This window comes from Blennius ocellaris (assembly GCF_963422515.1).
Source record: "Blennius ocellaris genome assembly, chromosome: 23".
Taxonomy (NCBI): domain Eukaryota; kingdom Metazoa; phylum Chordata; class Actinopteri; order Blenniiformes; family Blenniidae; genus Blennius; species Blennius ocellaris.
In genome coordinates, this window is record NC_137672.1 from 10370890 (window position 1) to 10387615 (window position 16726).

General features: G+C 42.5%; 1 protein-coding gene across 1 annotated transcript in view; it reads right to left on the reverse strand.

Moving 5' to 3' along the window:
* The window catches only part of arap2 (ArfGAP with RhoGAP domain, ankyrin repeat and PH domain 2), a gene marked incomplete at its 5' end in the record, with an annotated part of 137058 nt that extends 125364 nt beyond the window's left edge, over nt 1-11694 (reverse strand). The window contains 6 exons of the mRNA XM_080519230.1: nt 689-758; nt 1614-1979; nt 4508-4572; nt 4892-4968; nt 10209-10288; nt 10892-11694. Coding sequence (XP_080375356.1) covers nt 689-758; nt 1614-1979; nt 4508-4572; nt 4892-4968; nt 10209-10288; nt 10892-11694 — 1461 coding nt within the window. The remainder of the gene's footprint in view (nt 1-688; nt 759-1613; nt 1980-4507; nt 4573-4891; nt 4969-10208; nt 10289-10891) is intronic.
* Between the last annotated feature and the right edge of the window lie 5032 nt (nt 11695-16726).

Genomic DNA, 16726 nt, shown 5'->3' on the forward strand with positions numbered 1-16726 from the left:
TAATACTGATTTTCATCAAACCAAAATATGTATTTTTTCTTTCTAATATATTTTTTCATTCAAATGTGAGCCAGTGTTTTAATTTAAGAACATGACCAGGGCTGTGGCTATGATCAAATTAGGGGAGGTAGGCCTGGTATCTTGTTCATTTCTTGTTCATATTGCACCGAGTCTTATTTTTAAACGCTCACCCTCTGACCTCACCCCAGCCCGTCGTTCTCTTCCTCTAGTGATGAGGCAGCCGACGATATGTGAAACATCAAACTCCACCATCCCAGTGAGGGACGGGGTTTGGAAAAATGCTGAGGGAACCAAAAACAAAAGTCTTTCCTCTCCCTCACTCTTTGCTTTCTTCCTCTTTCCGTCTTGCTTTTGCAGAGAGCTGATCAGGTGCCAACATCAATGTACTTTACTGTATGGCTGGGCGGGCATAGAGAGCGCTGGCTCTTCATGCGTGGTGTAATGTCACTCTGTCCTTGCCCCTATTCCCTACTCTGCCAAGCTAATGATGATGACAATGAGAAGGCGGAGGAAAAGAAAGGAACACTTAAGGGGTACTTGGCTCAGCTGCTACTGGTACAGTATAGATTATTTAACAGTAAAGTCATATGGACACTGTGGGTGTGTCACCAAGGAAGGAGAACATGGAAGGGTAGTTTGTGAATGCTTTTTTTTTTTTCACACCTACCTTGTCATTGTTGTAGTATGCCAGGCTCTCACCATCAAACCTCATCCATCTCCGTTGAAAAACACAATTTCTGCAAATAAATAAATAAATAGAGTATGCTAAGTTCTCAAATCCACCCAAGTATGCCAGCTTTAAGTGCAAGACCCAGCTATACAGTAAAAAATAGAATCCAAAGCAGTCACGAAGACAGTAAATCAGTCATCTGTTCTGTGCAGGTACTCATATTTCATCAAGAGTGCCACTGATTCATTAAAGTCAAGAGTCATATCAACAGCTGTCAATTAGTCTAATCAAAACAAATGACCACTCTCAGTTTGAATACTAAACAGACAGAAGGGAAGGCAGTTTGCCAAACTTCTGCAGATAAGGTGGTGAAATAGACTGTAAAAAGGAAGTAAATGATTGATAGCTTTGGCTTCCAACAACAGTGGTACGTGCTGCACCAAGTAACTCCAGACAGACACAATAAGCTTTTCCTGGAGAGCCAAACTAAGTGAAGGCAATCATGCTGTGCTCAGCAACGCTATACACAAAGGTTATATCCTGTTATTTTCTGCTTTCCTTTTGATTGTGATGATGCACTGTGTTCCTGTTTGAAGCATCTGCACACACAAGTCCTGATCAGGAATACATCACAAGTTAAAAGACGTGCAAGAAAGAAGAGTACGAAATGAATGTGTCTGCAGACAAAAAATCCAGAAAAGAGTTGATTAAGACCCCATTTACACAGCTGTGTTTCAAGTCAAAACGCATCGTTTTTACACGATAACATCCACAATGGAAGCACATGAACATCCGTTTCAGACAGACAACCAAGTTAAGAATTCTAACACTTCGCAACACTGTTGTGCAAATACGAGAACGCTCAGGAAACCGGTGAAAGGTGGAGTGAAAGTGAAAGTTCATCAACTATGAAGGCACCTACCCTTGAGGCGACAGCTTGTCCAGCCAACCCACTTTGAGCATCTGGTGTTTGGGAGCTCCATAGAAGCACGCGTAGGGGGAAATGTCAGGCAGCTCAGTTGTGGCGACGGCCCCGAGGGCGTCTGCAGGCTCTGAGTAGAGGTTACACTCCACCATGATCAAGGCCTCGTCTTTGGAGCCAGAGGCTGCCGGTCCCGCAGCAGCAGATGTGTCGGAGGTGGAGGCGAAACCTTGGTCGAAACAAACCTGTGGCAAAATGCTGGCATACTCTTCCAGAGTTGAATACTCCTCTTCATAAGGGTCCGGGACAGTTGGTGCCGGTGGACACGGTTTCTGCTTGGACTCCTTCGGTTTGGGTGCTTTTTTTCTGCAGAATGCCAAAATTAACATATTATTTGTGTCACATGTAATGTGCACATAAATTATATAATGGAAAAACTAATTGGAAAAACTATAGTCATTACAGTTTTAGGAAAACAACAAAAAGAAGGTCTACAGCCAGGGTGTCAAGCACATTTCAGATAAGGGGATACATACAGCACGTGTAAAATCATGCCCCAATGACATTTAAATTTAAAGTTTAAAAGTTTTCCTTTGTTGTGGTGCAGAGTATACGTGATGAAAAGTCTATATCTTTACACAACCATACAGCTAAAAACCTGTTTTCTTTGTCATTTTTACAATTTGCTTGGTGGTTTGGCCGGATTGGAGCCTCTTGCTGGTTAGTTTTGACCCACGGGCCATATGTTTGACACCCCTGCTCCAAAGGACTATAAAACTTTCTGATCAACAAACCATGAAGAGGTAAACAATCTTATGAACTTTAAACTAAGAATGCGGTCCACAGCTGAAATAACCTTAATGTACAGCCTGCATCCCTACAAACACAGTTCCAACATTGCATCAAAATAATAAAACCATTTAACATTATTAGATTTAAAACAGCTGATACAGTGTCGGCAGACTATCAGCTCGTGGAAGCACAAGAGCTCATCTTCATTCTGACAATAGCTCATAGACACTGCAGGGTTCATTCCAGACCAAATGGTCAAGCTCAGTCATACCACAGTCCTCCATTTGATTTCAGCACTTGCTCTAAGAAAATTAAAGCTATGTTGGAATATAATTTTTTTTTAACTATTAGGAGGATTTTGATGATTTGTTGAGTTGAAAGATGTGACGACAAAACGTTTTTTTTGATGCATGTGTATATTTTCGGTAAATAGTAAATGTTTTTGCATGCATATAAACAAAGAGGAGGACATTTTGGGGCATTCAACAATAAACAATGATTCTAACATACTGACGCGCAATTAAATATTCACCCTATTCTAAAATGATTGCATCCATTAGTCGAGGCAATCGAGATTTGAGATGATCCCAAATCTGCTTGTCACAAATTAATTCCCTTGGCATTAAAACTGAGAGTGGAGCTGAGCCAGCTCCGTTTAAGGTCAAGCTTCTCAGCATGTGTTGACCAAAAAACCATGGGCATCCTCCGTGGACTTCCCCGAAAGTGAATGAGGCTTTTATGGAAAATTGTGATCATTTTCTGTCCCGGGCTGTGGTTCAATAAGCAACCGTTACAATGCCTGCCCTGTGCAACCAAATCATTCGTAAATTTTCTGTTGGTGCCTTCAGATGCAAGGCAGAGCCGTGCCATCTTCATACTCCACTGAACTAATCCCAGCCAATCATACAGAAATCATCCTACAGACATGAGTGGTATTGATTGACACATAAAAACACTAGAAGAGGAGCGTTTAATAGCCGAGGCTGGAAATAATTACTTGACCCCAAGTCCCCCCCGAATACATCGCCAGGCTGCATGATTTGCAAAGCAGCTCAGCTTATTTGTGTAGATTTGACCAAATATTGTTATCAGCTCTCTTAATGAAGCTGCACAACCATACAGGGGAGTGTTTTTGATGTGATAATTATAAATCGTAATTTAAAATGTACTGAAACTCTGCTGTAGTAAATCTAATGATGCAATGAGGACTAAATAAAATGTAAGACTGGAATACTTTGCAAGTTACTGTAGTTTTTTTGTTTTGTTTCCAATTTTCTGTATCTTTGCATGACCTCTTACATGACCTCTTAAATGGAAATAACGGCCAGACAAGTTTTGTTTTCACGATTTAGTTTCTGATTTAACACAAGTGAATCATGATCTGATGATTAAGCAAGAGTATCACAACATTTATTTGTGTGCACTTTTGGATCTGATCATTGAACCACCCACCAGCAGCAAAATAGATTGAACAAAAACCTTAAAAAGAGGCATACATATAAATAAATAATTATCACAGACTGTGCACTCTCTTACTTGTACTTCAGTGAAGAGGTTGAATGTCATACTTAAGTCTTTTATTCCTATTTGAACTTCAACTGAAAGAACCATTTCCAATATTGTTTTCAACTTTCTGAATAAAGGCCCCAAGCTGGCACCTTCAACGAATGCTATTAACATCTATGGATTAGACAATCATTACTTGACAGAAAATCCAGCATTAAAGCAAAGCAAATCACTTAGTGTGAGGTAAACTGTGTGCGAGTTTAGAACTCTAAATGTGTGCGCTTCAGTCTCAATGTGTGAAAGGTGACAGCTCTGCTTTACTTCGATTTTTAAAGACACTTCTTTGATGTGTTTTGTCTGGTCTTCCGGTGAAGTAGCTTAAATCTCGTTGTAAGGAGATAAATGTGATCCCACCCTGCGGTAAAAGTAATTAAGATGGTGAGACGCGCAGAGTTGGGGTGGGGGGGTCTCTTTCTTCCCCTGAGCTCATTGTACTCACCCACAATCTGACAAACCGCGTAAACCTTTTTCAGTGGTCACCCGTTCAGTTTTCTTTTTGAATTAGAAGCATAATGTGTTCCACCAGCATACTGTACCTCTGCTTCTTCGGTTTGATCCTGTCCTTGAAGCCCTTCTGCAACCCTTCTTTAGCGCCCTGGACCTATAGAGCACGGAGGAGATTAGCATCAGATGAGAAGAAAGTGTCCATCTTTCAGTCAGACAGCGTTATCACGCCGCCGCACTAAACTATGTTAACTTTAGTGGTGAGGTGACATTTCCATTAACCTCAGAGGGCAAACTGAAACAAGCACATTTCCCACTCTGCTATGTGTCCATGGCGACAACATTAACACAAGAGAGGGAAGTCTGGTGTGCTCCGGCTGAAACGCCAACGATAGCGCTGAAGATCTGAGAAATGTCTGTTCCTCTTAGCGAAGCCGCTACTCACTGTCCGCCGGAGGGAGCGTACGCTGTCTTACCGCAGCACTTCCAGGCTTGTTGTACAGGAATGTCTCTCCGTAGGGAGCAATAGGCGTCAAGGTCCTTTGAAGAGGAGCTAAAGAGGACACAGAGACATAACACAATGGCAGTATTGTCACAGAGCACTGAGTGAAAGCTCTTGAGTATGAAGGGAAATATCCTAACTGGATTGTTCTGGTTGAATCTTTACTCAGATATTCTGGATTCCTTTGATTAAACTTGATGTGAATAAATGCATAAAGCCTTTAGTTTCGTAAACAATTCAATGTTGTTATCCGCAAGTCTATGTCTCAGCCCCGGAACCTGTTTCCCACCAAAATGGGAGCGTGATCCTGCTCAGCCTGCCTAAAACAGACGCGGCCCCTGCCAAGATCATTTCTCTGTCTCAGCTCCATCAGGGGACTGTGGTCGGTGGTCGGTGGAGGCGAAGATGAAGAAGAGGAGTGGCGAGAGTCTGGCCAGACACTATTAGTCTGGAGACCCCGGGCCACCCTGCGTGGGCCGCTGCCTGTCACTGTGAAAAATGACACCGCCCTCTCCTGAGGATTGCGAGGGCCAGAAGATGCCGCCACAGGGCACGCACGCACGCACGCACGCACGCACGCACGCACGCACACACACGCACACACACGCACACACACGCACACACACGCACACACACGCACACACACACACACACACACACACACACACACACACACACACACACACACGGAGAAACAGATCGGCACGCGGGCAGAAGCGTCCAGAGATCAAAACACCGGCAGACACATAAGACGCCCGGAGACAAACACAGACATAAAGGATGGACGGCGAAATAATCAAACGGTTGGACTCGTGCTCCTACAGACGTGAATGGATCACTTTTTTAAAGCCGTGCAGACACACACTTCCAGGCAACGCAGACCATTTTCAGAAGGGCGTAAAGGGCATGTACGGGGCTTGGTAAGCTTTATGAAGGGGTCAGTTTACTTGATTATAGAATCCACTCCAACACAGAGGCCCTCCCTGGACAGGCTCGGTGGGCGGATTGCGACCATCAATCATCATCTATCTGTCGACCTTCTGGCCACTCTCGAGTTCCTCCGGGACCCGCTGGACACCACTGTACTCAATTCCTGTCTGATTCCCTCCATTCTTCCCTCACTAGCTGCGTCTCTGGCTTCTGCCATTTTTTTGTTTCTTCCAGTCGACCATGCAGCTTCTTTATCTGCTGCCGACCAGACTGTCAAGTCGCAGACTGGGAAGCGACCTAGATGCAAGCCATCAGCTCGGAGTTAGCCAGGAGATTGATTTTGCTCTGAATGTAGTCCCATGTCTTTTAAGTCGTGGAGTTACAGGTCACTTTGTTATTATCACTTGTTTGTGACACTGGCACACCCATAGAGGACACGCCACCGCCGCGATCTGAATTCAAATCAGTTACCAAACAGTTTATTATTTCAGTCACTTGTTCCCTGGATGTAGAAGCGAGGAGGTCAAGAAAAAGACAAGAGGAAAGTAGTTTGGGGTGTTTTTTGTCCTTGTTATTCATAATGATGTTAACAATAGGTGCTGCTGCTATTATCACATTGATTACTATTGCTATCACGGTCGACAAGATCACTGTTGCAGCAGCCTGCATCCACAAATGAAGACTGAAAGCAGCAGAGAAAACTACTCTGCAGTACCATGCACACATCATTTGAGTGGCAAATGTTCAAGCAAAGAAGGGATCCTACTCTAGTTTCTTGGAAGTTTTTTCTTTTTAAAACTTCATGTATCCAGGCAAATTTGTTCAACGTTTAGTTGGCTTTCATGTCATGGACCTGAGCATTTACACAATCACAAAAAAGCTATAAACGTCTTATTGGCTAGACTAAACAGAACATGTTTCTTGAGTTGTTTGGCTGATCATGTGACTTCTATAAAGAAGTGTTTAAGATATGAAAATATATCAGTAAATACATTGTGGGACAAACGCATGGTCTGGAGGACAATCACACTGTTAAAAAAATAGAAACAAATTGAAGATCGTTTCTAAAAAAAACAAAGTTGAATTTATTTTTTAAAAAAGCAAAGAAACTGCATGTGCTCTCGATCCACATGATGCATTTAATTGATGAATGAAACTCCACCACAACATCTGCAACACAATTGAGTGTGCTTGCAGTGAGCAATGGTTATTAAAAGTATTTTCTCACACATTTCTTAAGAGTAGCAGACACAACACATCATTGAGACCTGAGCTGAGACAGTGATGCTGCCACGAAATCCAGCTACGTCATTGCAAGCAAACTAGCATTAGTCTTAAAGCCATGCAATCAGGTTGAGTTTGTAGAAACATGCATAATGCACCAGGTTTGATCAAAATTAACTTCATGTTGAGATTCTTATTATTTTTGGTAGTAATCATTGATTTTGTGATTTTCGTCAAATATACTCTGTGCCAGAAGCAACAAAAACTTTATATTTGTTATGGCACTATTTTACTGGTGCGGCCCACTCAGGATGAAATTGGACTGTGTGTCTGACACCCCTGACCTAAAAATAATGTAGTTAAGATCCTGGAGAGACCTATACCCAAAGCCCTGACCTCAATCGCATGGAAAGTTTGTGAGTTTAACAGAAAAAGCAACAATGAGCACAAGGGCCGATAAAACCGGGCTTTGCAACATCAGCTCTGTCAGGAGGAATAAGCCGAACTTACTAACTTACTGAGAGTTTTCTCCGCAGCTACCTAAAATGTTTGAGCCAAGCTAACAGTTTAAAACTGTTACCAAATAGTAACAAGGTGTGTGTGTGTGTGTGTGTGTGTGTGTGTGTGTGTGTGTGTGTGTGTGTGTGTGTGTGTGTGTGTGTGTGTGTGTGAGAGAGCTTCTGACCCTCTGAGTAAAAAGTAAAAAAAGCTGAAACACAAGAACTTTTTACACAGTTCACTTTTTTTGATAAGAAAGCTAGATTAAAAGAAAGAAATCTACAAAGTTTAAACATTCTGTCAGACATTAAGGCATGACAGAAGCAACATTTCTAAACTTTAACTGTTTCTGAGAATAATACAATCTGAAATTTAACTGCATTTAATGAGACAAGTCTTTAATGTACTTGAACTTAAATCAAAACCCAATTGTGCCTACATCCATCCATCTTCTAAACTGCTTTCTCCATCTGGGGATTGGAGAGTGAGCGTGGGTGAGGGAGGGAACAAACTCACGCACTGGGATAAAACAAGCAAACAGCATTCAAAGAGGCCACAAAGCAAAAGCCTGAGGCGACAGTGCGAACTCTGTGACTCCGCAGTGCATTTGTTTCAATTAGTACTGTGCCTGGTTTTCATGGTAGTTTGAATAATATTGTGCTGCAGAAAGATGTACATCGAGCCTTAGATCAATTCATTGGGGGATAGCCGATCTCAACAAAAAAAGAAAAGGAAAAAAAAAGCAGCCTCCTGCGTCGAAGACGAGGACACGACCACTAAACTCCCAGTGTGCCTGCGATGATCAGGATTCTTAGCTTTAGTCACAGCGTCACTCAATTTAATCTTGTCGATTAAACTTTTGGCCCTAATTTAATTTTTGCCCTCCACTGAAGGAAAGCGAGATGACACAAGATGGAGAGAGGGATGACAGTTTTTTGTTTTTTTCCCCGCTTTCTATTTATGAGTGCAAGTCACCTTTTAAAGTTCCAGTAAAAAATTCTCACTTCTGCAGAGAATAAACCAGTAAAAGAAAATGAGACCATTACCACTCATTTCCACAAATGTCCAACCCACAGATTCAGCCCAAAATGAATCACACGGTTTGGGTCAATTTTATTTACAAGTAAACTAGAATTTGTAGCCATCAAACTGTATTTATGTTTCACTTCATCCGTTTGTGGTATATTAAAGATGGCCGTTTAACAACAGCCTTTATTGTATTAAGTCCAAGTTTTAAAACTAAGCGAAAACCTTAACAGTCGTTTTAAAACTACTTCCTATATGTGAAGAGTAAAATAAATAAAGACCTGATTCTACCCGTTACAAATACAGGCTGGTCTGTGTACAAAGACTTTTAAAACTTAGCAAATAATAAACATTGTAAAGAGGAACTGTTGATTGTGCATTTTGGGAAATGAGTGACATTTTGCTCAGAGCTGAAAACCAAACACACCTCAAAATTGTAACATTTAAAGAGAGATTTTAGCATTGAGGATTACATGTCAGTATATTAAAAGGATTTACAAAGATGCCACCACCAAGAGTTATTAGTACTTTATACAAAACATTTTAATTATTGAAGCATCTCCACTGCCGGCTAAGCTATTAAATGAGCAGTTTTTTGGTTTTTTTCCATGAAATGGCACTTCAGAAAATAAGAACGAAAAAAAAAACTATTTCTGCAGGAGAAAGAGCTGCGTGTTAATTAAAATTCTGCCGGCTCTCAGCAGCCAGTTTTGATTGAATACAACAATCGCTGTGTGAAACTACACCACACCGCTCTGTATCTCATCTCAGAATAAACTCTTCAAATATGCTCGGGTAAAAATGATATGTCAAATAGTGCCTTGGCTAGACCTCGCTGTGAAGGGAGCTTTCGCTTGCTGGTGGAGCTCCCCGATCCCCTGCTCTGGGACCGCCAAGGCTCCCTCTCTTCCTTCGTCTGCATCTCTCCATCCCCTCCTCGCTCCTCCAAACCCGCTGCACCGTCTCGCCTCTTCTGCCTCTCGAGTCTCGCTCCCCGTCTTGCATGAGAGAAAGTCGGAGAAGCGAGGCCTGCCGAGCGAACGCCGCAGTGAAGCTGCACGGAAATGAGGCCGGCGAGAGGGAGATCTGTTGAGTCGCCGCACGTCGTGGTCAAACGTGGCTCCAAAAAAACCACCGGCGGTGTTCACCACGTGTTCGCACCACGCTGTCGTCACAGGAATGTGTCTTAAAGTCTTTGGGGAAGTGCGCACGAAGGGGCAGGGGCTGTGGGGATTCCAAAACACATTTGTAGTAGTCGTACTACTACAAGCCTGCGTGTTGTTAGCAAAGTTTAACAACCCCTGAAAAACTTGGGAGAACAGCAGAGCAGAAATAACACACCCGGGCCTCACGAAGGGACAAGATGTGCGAGAGAGAATATTCCCGGTGAGATAAGCACTTCGAATTGGTGGGTGGGGGGGGGGTTCCCCACAACACAGCAGCCAGCCCCCCCCCCCCGTCTGTCTCCCAGCCGCCTCGTCCCACCCCACACACACCACCCTCATCTCCTCTCCCTACTTTCATGCGGGCAAACAAGTGCACCGCCAACTCCGCTGCCGAATGAAATATTCATAGCGGAGATAAAGCGGATGCAGCTGAAAGGCTGTGTGTACCTTTCTGTATGCCGTTTGCACCGGTGGGACCTTCGGAGCCGGTTAGGTGTTCGGGGCTGGTTGTTTGCGCTGGTGGTGCGCTCCTGAAGGAGGAAGGAAAATAAGTGGATTAGAGCCACCAGTGCAGCACGTAGGAGGGGGGGGGGGGGGGGGGGGGAACAAAAAAACGGAAAGTCCTTAAGAAGAGAAATGTAGAACTTTGAAAGTTAGTTTTGCAGTTCAGAAGCACAACGACGTATAGACGGAGTGAGTTTTAATGTATGTCAACTGCCGAACTGAATATGAAACCAGAGGCCTCTGGTGCTCCATCAGCGTCAATCGGAAAAATCAGACGGAAAGATTGTTTTTAAATTCATGCCATGCCAGTGCTTTTCACGTTACTGTTCTCACTTGTTTGATTAGTTTGCAAAAACTGCTCTGAAACTACCAAAAACTTAAACTTCCTGCTTTAAAGGAATAGTACTGAGATTTTTTTCAAGATATTGCCTTGCTTCTTATTTGGACGGCATCATAGTTCAGATATTAAACCAGCCTGGACAGGCCTGGAAATTAACTGCAAGAATCTGGTTGGTTGACTCTATTAAGCATAAATAATACGAATTCCTTCAGATGCCTTTTCCAAGTACATTTGTGTATATTACTCCCAAATATTAAATGACAATAATTCAATGTGTGTGCCGTACCTGTCCTTAAGCAGCGCTGCAATCGGATTGGGGATTTCCGGAACAGGCCGGTGCCTCAATCGGTAAGAGCGAGTCGGCCTTGGACCTCCGGGACCTTTACAACTGTGCTGTACCTCATAAATTGAGTTTTCAACCATTTCCCCAAGAAAACCACTGTCGCCTTCAGCCACTGAGGAGTGAAGATCTTCCACCTCGGTGTTAGAAGGCACGGGGTCTTCTGTGGATATCTCCCCATCTGAAGGTATTTCAGAGGCAGAGAGAGACTCATCGCTGCTGCTGCTGCTGCTGGAGTGTATGGATGGTGGTATAGCGGGATATGTAGTCAAAGACGTCTGGCTCTTTTGAATGATCCGAGGAGCCGGTTGAGGCAGAGAGACACATTTGTTCTCAGCTTCTGTTCCCAAACCTGCTCCTGGAGGTAAAGTGTGACTCCCCTCTGATTCACGCTCTCTCTTCTCCTTTGGAAGTGGATGCTCATACGATGCCCCTCTCTTTTTATCTTTCAGAAAGATATGTCTCGGGCGTGGCACCGGCTTCCTTTGCGTATTTTTACCATCTAAACTTTCGTCATCGTCTTCCCCTTCACCCGAGTGCTTCACCCCGAGTGCTTCCAAACTTCGAAGGATTCTCCTACGGTGGCCCGTAGGCAGAACTCGGAGCTCCAGGAGACGATCCTCTGTGAGGTCCTTGCAGTCTTCCAGACATTGATAGCCTCCCTGCTGGAAACGTGAGATGTACTGGGTCAGGCGGAGGGTGGACAGCCACTCCGTGATTTCAGGGCACGGTTCTGGAGGCCCCAACATGATACTCTAGTCCCACATCCGTGACATTTGGAAGAATTCTGGAGGAAAATTCCAGATTTATGCCCTGTAGGAAGACAGACAAATGACGATCAGTAGTCCATTGCATATTTACAAAAGCCTCATTTATCCTTGATGCTAGTTATTTAATTATTGTAATAAAAGACTTCCTGCTCTTCTCTTCATCTTGCTATTTGTCCAGTATGTTAAATTAATGAGACGCTCTCTAGTGTATTGAACGTCAAATGCTCATTCCAACACATTAGATGGAAGAACATATGAAGGTATTTTTGTTTACACTATTTGAATCAATTGTATCCGTTTTCATTCATACAAAGAGCTTCAATGAGTCTTTACAGCCAAAAGGCTAAATGAAAAAAAAAATCAATCATCTTTTGAGAGTTGCACATATTGTATTATTTGATCACAATGACCAGCTTTGATCCCTGAAACATAGAACTCCAATGCTGCAGCCTGAAGGTGTGTTGTTTAGCTTTGCATAAAGCAACAGAGAAACATAAACATCCTGTGAAACACATTACAATACGATTGTTTGTTACATAAGCAAAGCGCCCGAGCGGCCACCGTCTGTGCACATCACTCACACAACAAAAGCAACACAGTCATGGTGTGAACCAGTGATCAGTGTGAACTGCTTATGATGCGATATATTAAGAGATTTTACATAACGTAGAAGTTGTAATGCTTGCTCGCGGATTTCACACCAATAAATTTCCAATTTAGAAATAAACAGCTCAGAAATATGCAAGTACATTAAGTTAGGAAACACGGTGGTCAACATAACCACAGCTTTTTACAACACTCCTGAATGAAGCAGCAGGAAACGGCAATATATATTGTGACACAGTGTGCTACCACCAGAGACACATTTGTATGGATCAACAGTCAGGTTTTGCTGAGTTACACTATAAGCCAATCAATTGTAACTGAATACAACTGAAAGGTTATGCAGTCCCCCTCTGCACACTACTACACAAACCAGGTTTTTCAATTTAGCTTTATATTGCATATATTTTTCTGCACAATGTTAGAAATTCACAAATGGCAAATCATTGCTAATGTTCTTTTTGATTCTTTCATCTTTTGAAAGTAGAGAACCAATGAATACATAATGCTGCAGGGATGCTCACCCACCGTCTTATTTCGACGCTCAAAGTTCAGAAACATCAGCATCAACCTATTGCTGCGTCCACTTCTCCTTTGGGTCATAAACCCACAGCGTGCAAAAGGACCTGAAGTGTTACTTCTGCTTTCAAGTAAACAATATTTAGTGTCAGAAATGCGTGAACACTCAGTGTGTAGGCGGTTTGCAGACCGACCACGAGTACAAACTGGTTTCCTGCTATTCAATGTAGGAAGCTTCACAGTAATCCAATTTTTGATATACGTTTGCTTATGTTAATTTGCTGATATAATCAGGCCTCAGTTCACTCCCTGTGTGAATTAGGGTGCATTCATGCATAACACAACAACTATAGGAGAGGTTTTTAATTATTTTTATTTTACTGTATATTGCACAAGATATCATGGGGGGGAGGGGGGGGGGATCCATACATTCTTCAAGAGAACATGCAAACTCCACATTGAAAATTCCCCCCTCAAGCATTCATGGCCAGTCAGGAGCCTGGGCTTCCTCCTCAATTAAAGCTGAAATGTACTATTCATTCAGTGTATGCAAAACATAACAGGTACCTGTTAATTTTTTTGCAACACAATTAAGTTGGGGGGCAGTGGAATAGTACGAGTTAAATACAGAAAAGTAATTTCTCCAAGTGAATCAATAAAGTAACTTAGATTTAAAAAAAGAAAAAAGCAATATCCCAACAGTTAACCCTGCTGCATTAGCAGGCAGGGGCCTGCATTGGTTCACAGCCAGAGGAGGAACAGCAGAAAAGCTTGCCAGCACATTATGACCTGGCCTGAACCACATATCTGCCTTTTAGCGCTCATACACCCACACACACACAACCGCACAGCAAACACAAACAGCACACTACAAAGCGCACACGTTCGGCAAACATAATCAAAGGGTTGAATACAGGAGTTTTGGTCTACAGCTACTTGTGCAGTGTGGGAGACCACAGACAGTAGAAATCAATAGCAGAGAGCAAAAAAAGACAACTTCAATGGCTTAACCGCTTCCACATCCCTCTTGCTCACTCAGACACATAGAGGTATGAGGTTTCATGTGAAGGCACAAAGTAGGTCCTCACAATGGGACATTGGAGCAGTTCATTGTCTCCTCAGCAGAAAGCATGGCTGCCACCACAGGGAAAGGGAAGGCAGGTGTGTGTGTCACCCACCATCATAGGTATGGTGGTTACACAGTGCAAGCAATGAGTCACAGCATTCACGCCCCTGCATGCACACTCACCTCTCCACCTCATACTTCTGCATAGCCCTCAGCCAACCACTTTGAACAAAGTCCAAATTATATCCTCTTCCTGATTGCAGACCTGTGGATGCTTTAAATGAATTGTATAGGAGTTTAAAGATATTTGTTTTAGGAAATCACCTAAACTTCGGTGTAGTCGCTGAATTTATTGAGGTGTTTTCACTGGAGCAAGCAGCAGAGGTTTGCACGTATGAGATAGTGTGTTTGCGCTTTAAGAAAGAAGGCATTGCGCCACTACAGTATAATGTAAGCGATGGCAATTAGAGCCTGAACTACAATGTGCGCCTTCACGATTCTCCCTGCATATAATCTAACGTGATTAAGCGTTGCATAAAAAGCCTTAAAAAAACACACAAAAAACCTTGTTGCCGCTTTTATAATCTCGCTTTATCCTGTGTGTTGACGCACAAGCTTCAGCGTGTCCGGCAGTTTAGTAAAACTCACCTGCGGCTCAGAGACAGCGGGGAACCTCAGGACTGATCCGCGCACCTTTACGCATCAATTCCCGCAGCGACTCACAATCACATTGGGGCTGCAGTGACTTTCTTAACTGGTTGTTTGACACTGAGCTCTGTTTCCGTTGTTGAGAGTCACGTCCACGCCCATTTGAGAGGGGCTGAAGTGCCAGCAGAGCAGAGCAGAAGTCACCTTCCCCTTCGTGCGCTCCGCTCGGCTGCTCAACACTGTAGCCTCCAAAAAGTGCGTAAATGTGCGTTAATGCACGCGTTGACAGAGATGTGGTGGCAGGGACGATGTTAAAGGACATGTTTTGCATGGCACGGTGGAAGAAAAACAAAAACAAAACAAGGAACAGTATAGTGAAAGGTCTTGTGATGTTTTGTTGGAAAAGACTCGCATGTCCTGACTTGATCTGGAGGCCCGCAGGCTATGGATTCTGCACGAGCAGGAATGCAGATGAATTCGCATGTTTGCTTTTCATTTGCACTGGCATGCATTTTTTTAATAAGACGTGTCGAACATTAAATATCTGATCTCTTTTAGTATCATGTCATATTGGATATTTATTTGTTTTTCTAATATCTGTCAGTCTATCTGTACATCTATCTAGCAGCCATCCACCCACGCACACACATATGCTGGTGTATGCATAACCACATGTATCAATCCCTTGTAAATAAATCTATTTGAATACACATATGCACAAAATAAATGAAGCTCTACCCAAAGTACACACATATGGAAGCACACCTATCTAGACATGCATACATACATACATACATACACAGAAATGCACATATAGCACACATATCTTGTCTCACGTGGGTGAAAAGGGGCAGGAGGAAGTAAAACTTTTCTAATCCTACCCCTTCATCAGTATTTAATCATATTTTATGTTTTGCAAAAGTTTTACAGTTATTATTATTATTATTATCGTCATTGTTTTTATTATCTTGGTGGAAAGCACTTCGCAATTTAATTTCTTATCCATTACTAAAATATATTTCTGCCATCCTTTATCGAATTGTCATCCTTGATTAAAAGCATTAACAAAAATACGTGATTTTAGTAATTGACTTAAAAAAATAAAGATGTATTATTGATACAAAAACAAATTCAGGAAGTACAGTGAAAACGCAACATTGATTTATATTCAACCATCTCAAACCAAACCAAACCACATATTGATATGGATCAAAACTATCTGCAGAACGAGGTTTACCCTTTCAAATTTCCCTAAAAAAAACAACTAACGCCATCACACATATTAATAATTAGAAAACAAAAACATTTTGTTCCCATTTTGTTGGCTTTTTGAAGGAGCAATACAATAGTATTACTGGAGAAATGTAATTCCAACATAAGGCCGCACGATGGTGACAAAGTGCTGCATTGTTGTGGTTTGACTTTATACTCATTTACTGAGAAGGAAGAGAAAACAAAATAGTATGAGAAAAATATGAATGATATTCAGCGGTTTCATAACAAGGTCCTAATAATATGCATGAAAGAAACAGTCATCACTGATTCTATAGGAAAAGTATTTCAACTGCTCAGAATATCTGAACTAAACATCTTCCAGTGTTCACAAGCATATTTACTGAGTTTTGTTTCCAACACCACAGCATTCATCATGCCTTTGCCCATAGTGCACTGGATATAGACGATGTAGGGATGCTTGAGCAGCAAATGAAGGGAGACAAACAATCAAACACAGTCACATGATGTATTTAAACGAAAAGCCCAAAGCTACCATTCACCTCCACACACCCTAATAATACTAAACACTCTTGGTATAGCAATAACATAATATGCCGATCTTTAAAAACTGAGCAACTCAATTGTGTATTTTCAAACCGTTTGGGGTATGCAGGCAGAGTTGAAGTGCTCCCATATTTTACTATCTGGACATGCAGGCAGTAAAATGAGTGACAGAAGAATGGCGAGGTGTCCGGAGGACATCACTCTGTCTTGCTGTGAATCTCTTGCAGTGTGGCTTGTCTTTTGTCCCCACTGCCACGCCTCCAGGGGTCGCCTTGACAACATGTTTTACTGCTGGCAGCCATATAAATACAGGATTGGCTCCTGTAAACTGGGATAGCTGTACACAGGAGCACTCCAATGCCAAGGACACAGTGAACCCGGGGGGGGGGGGTCTTC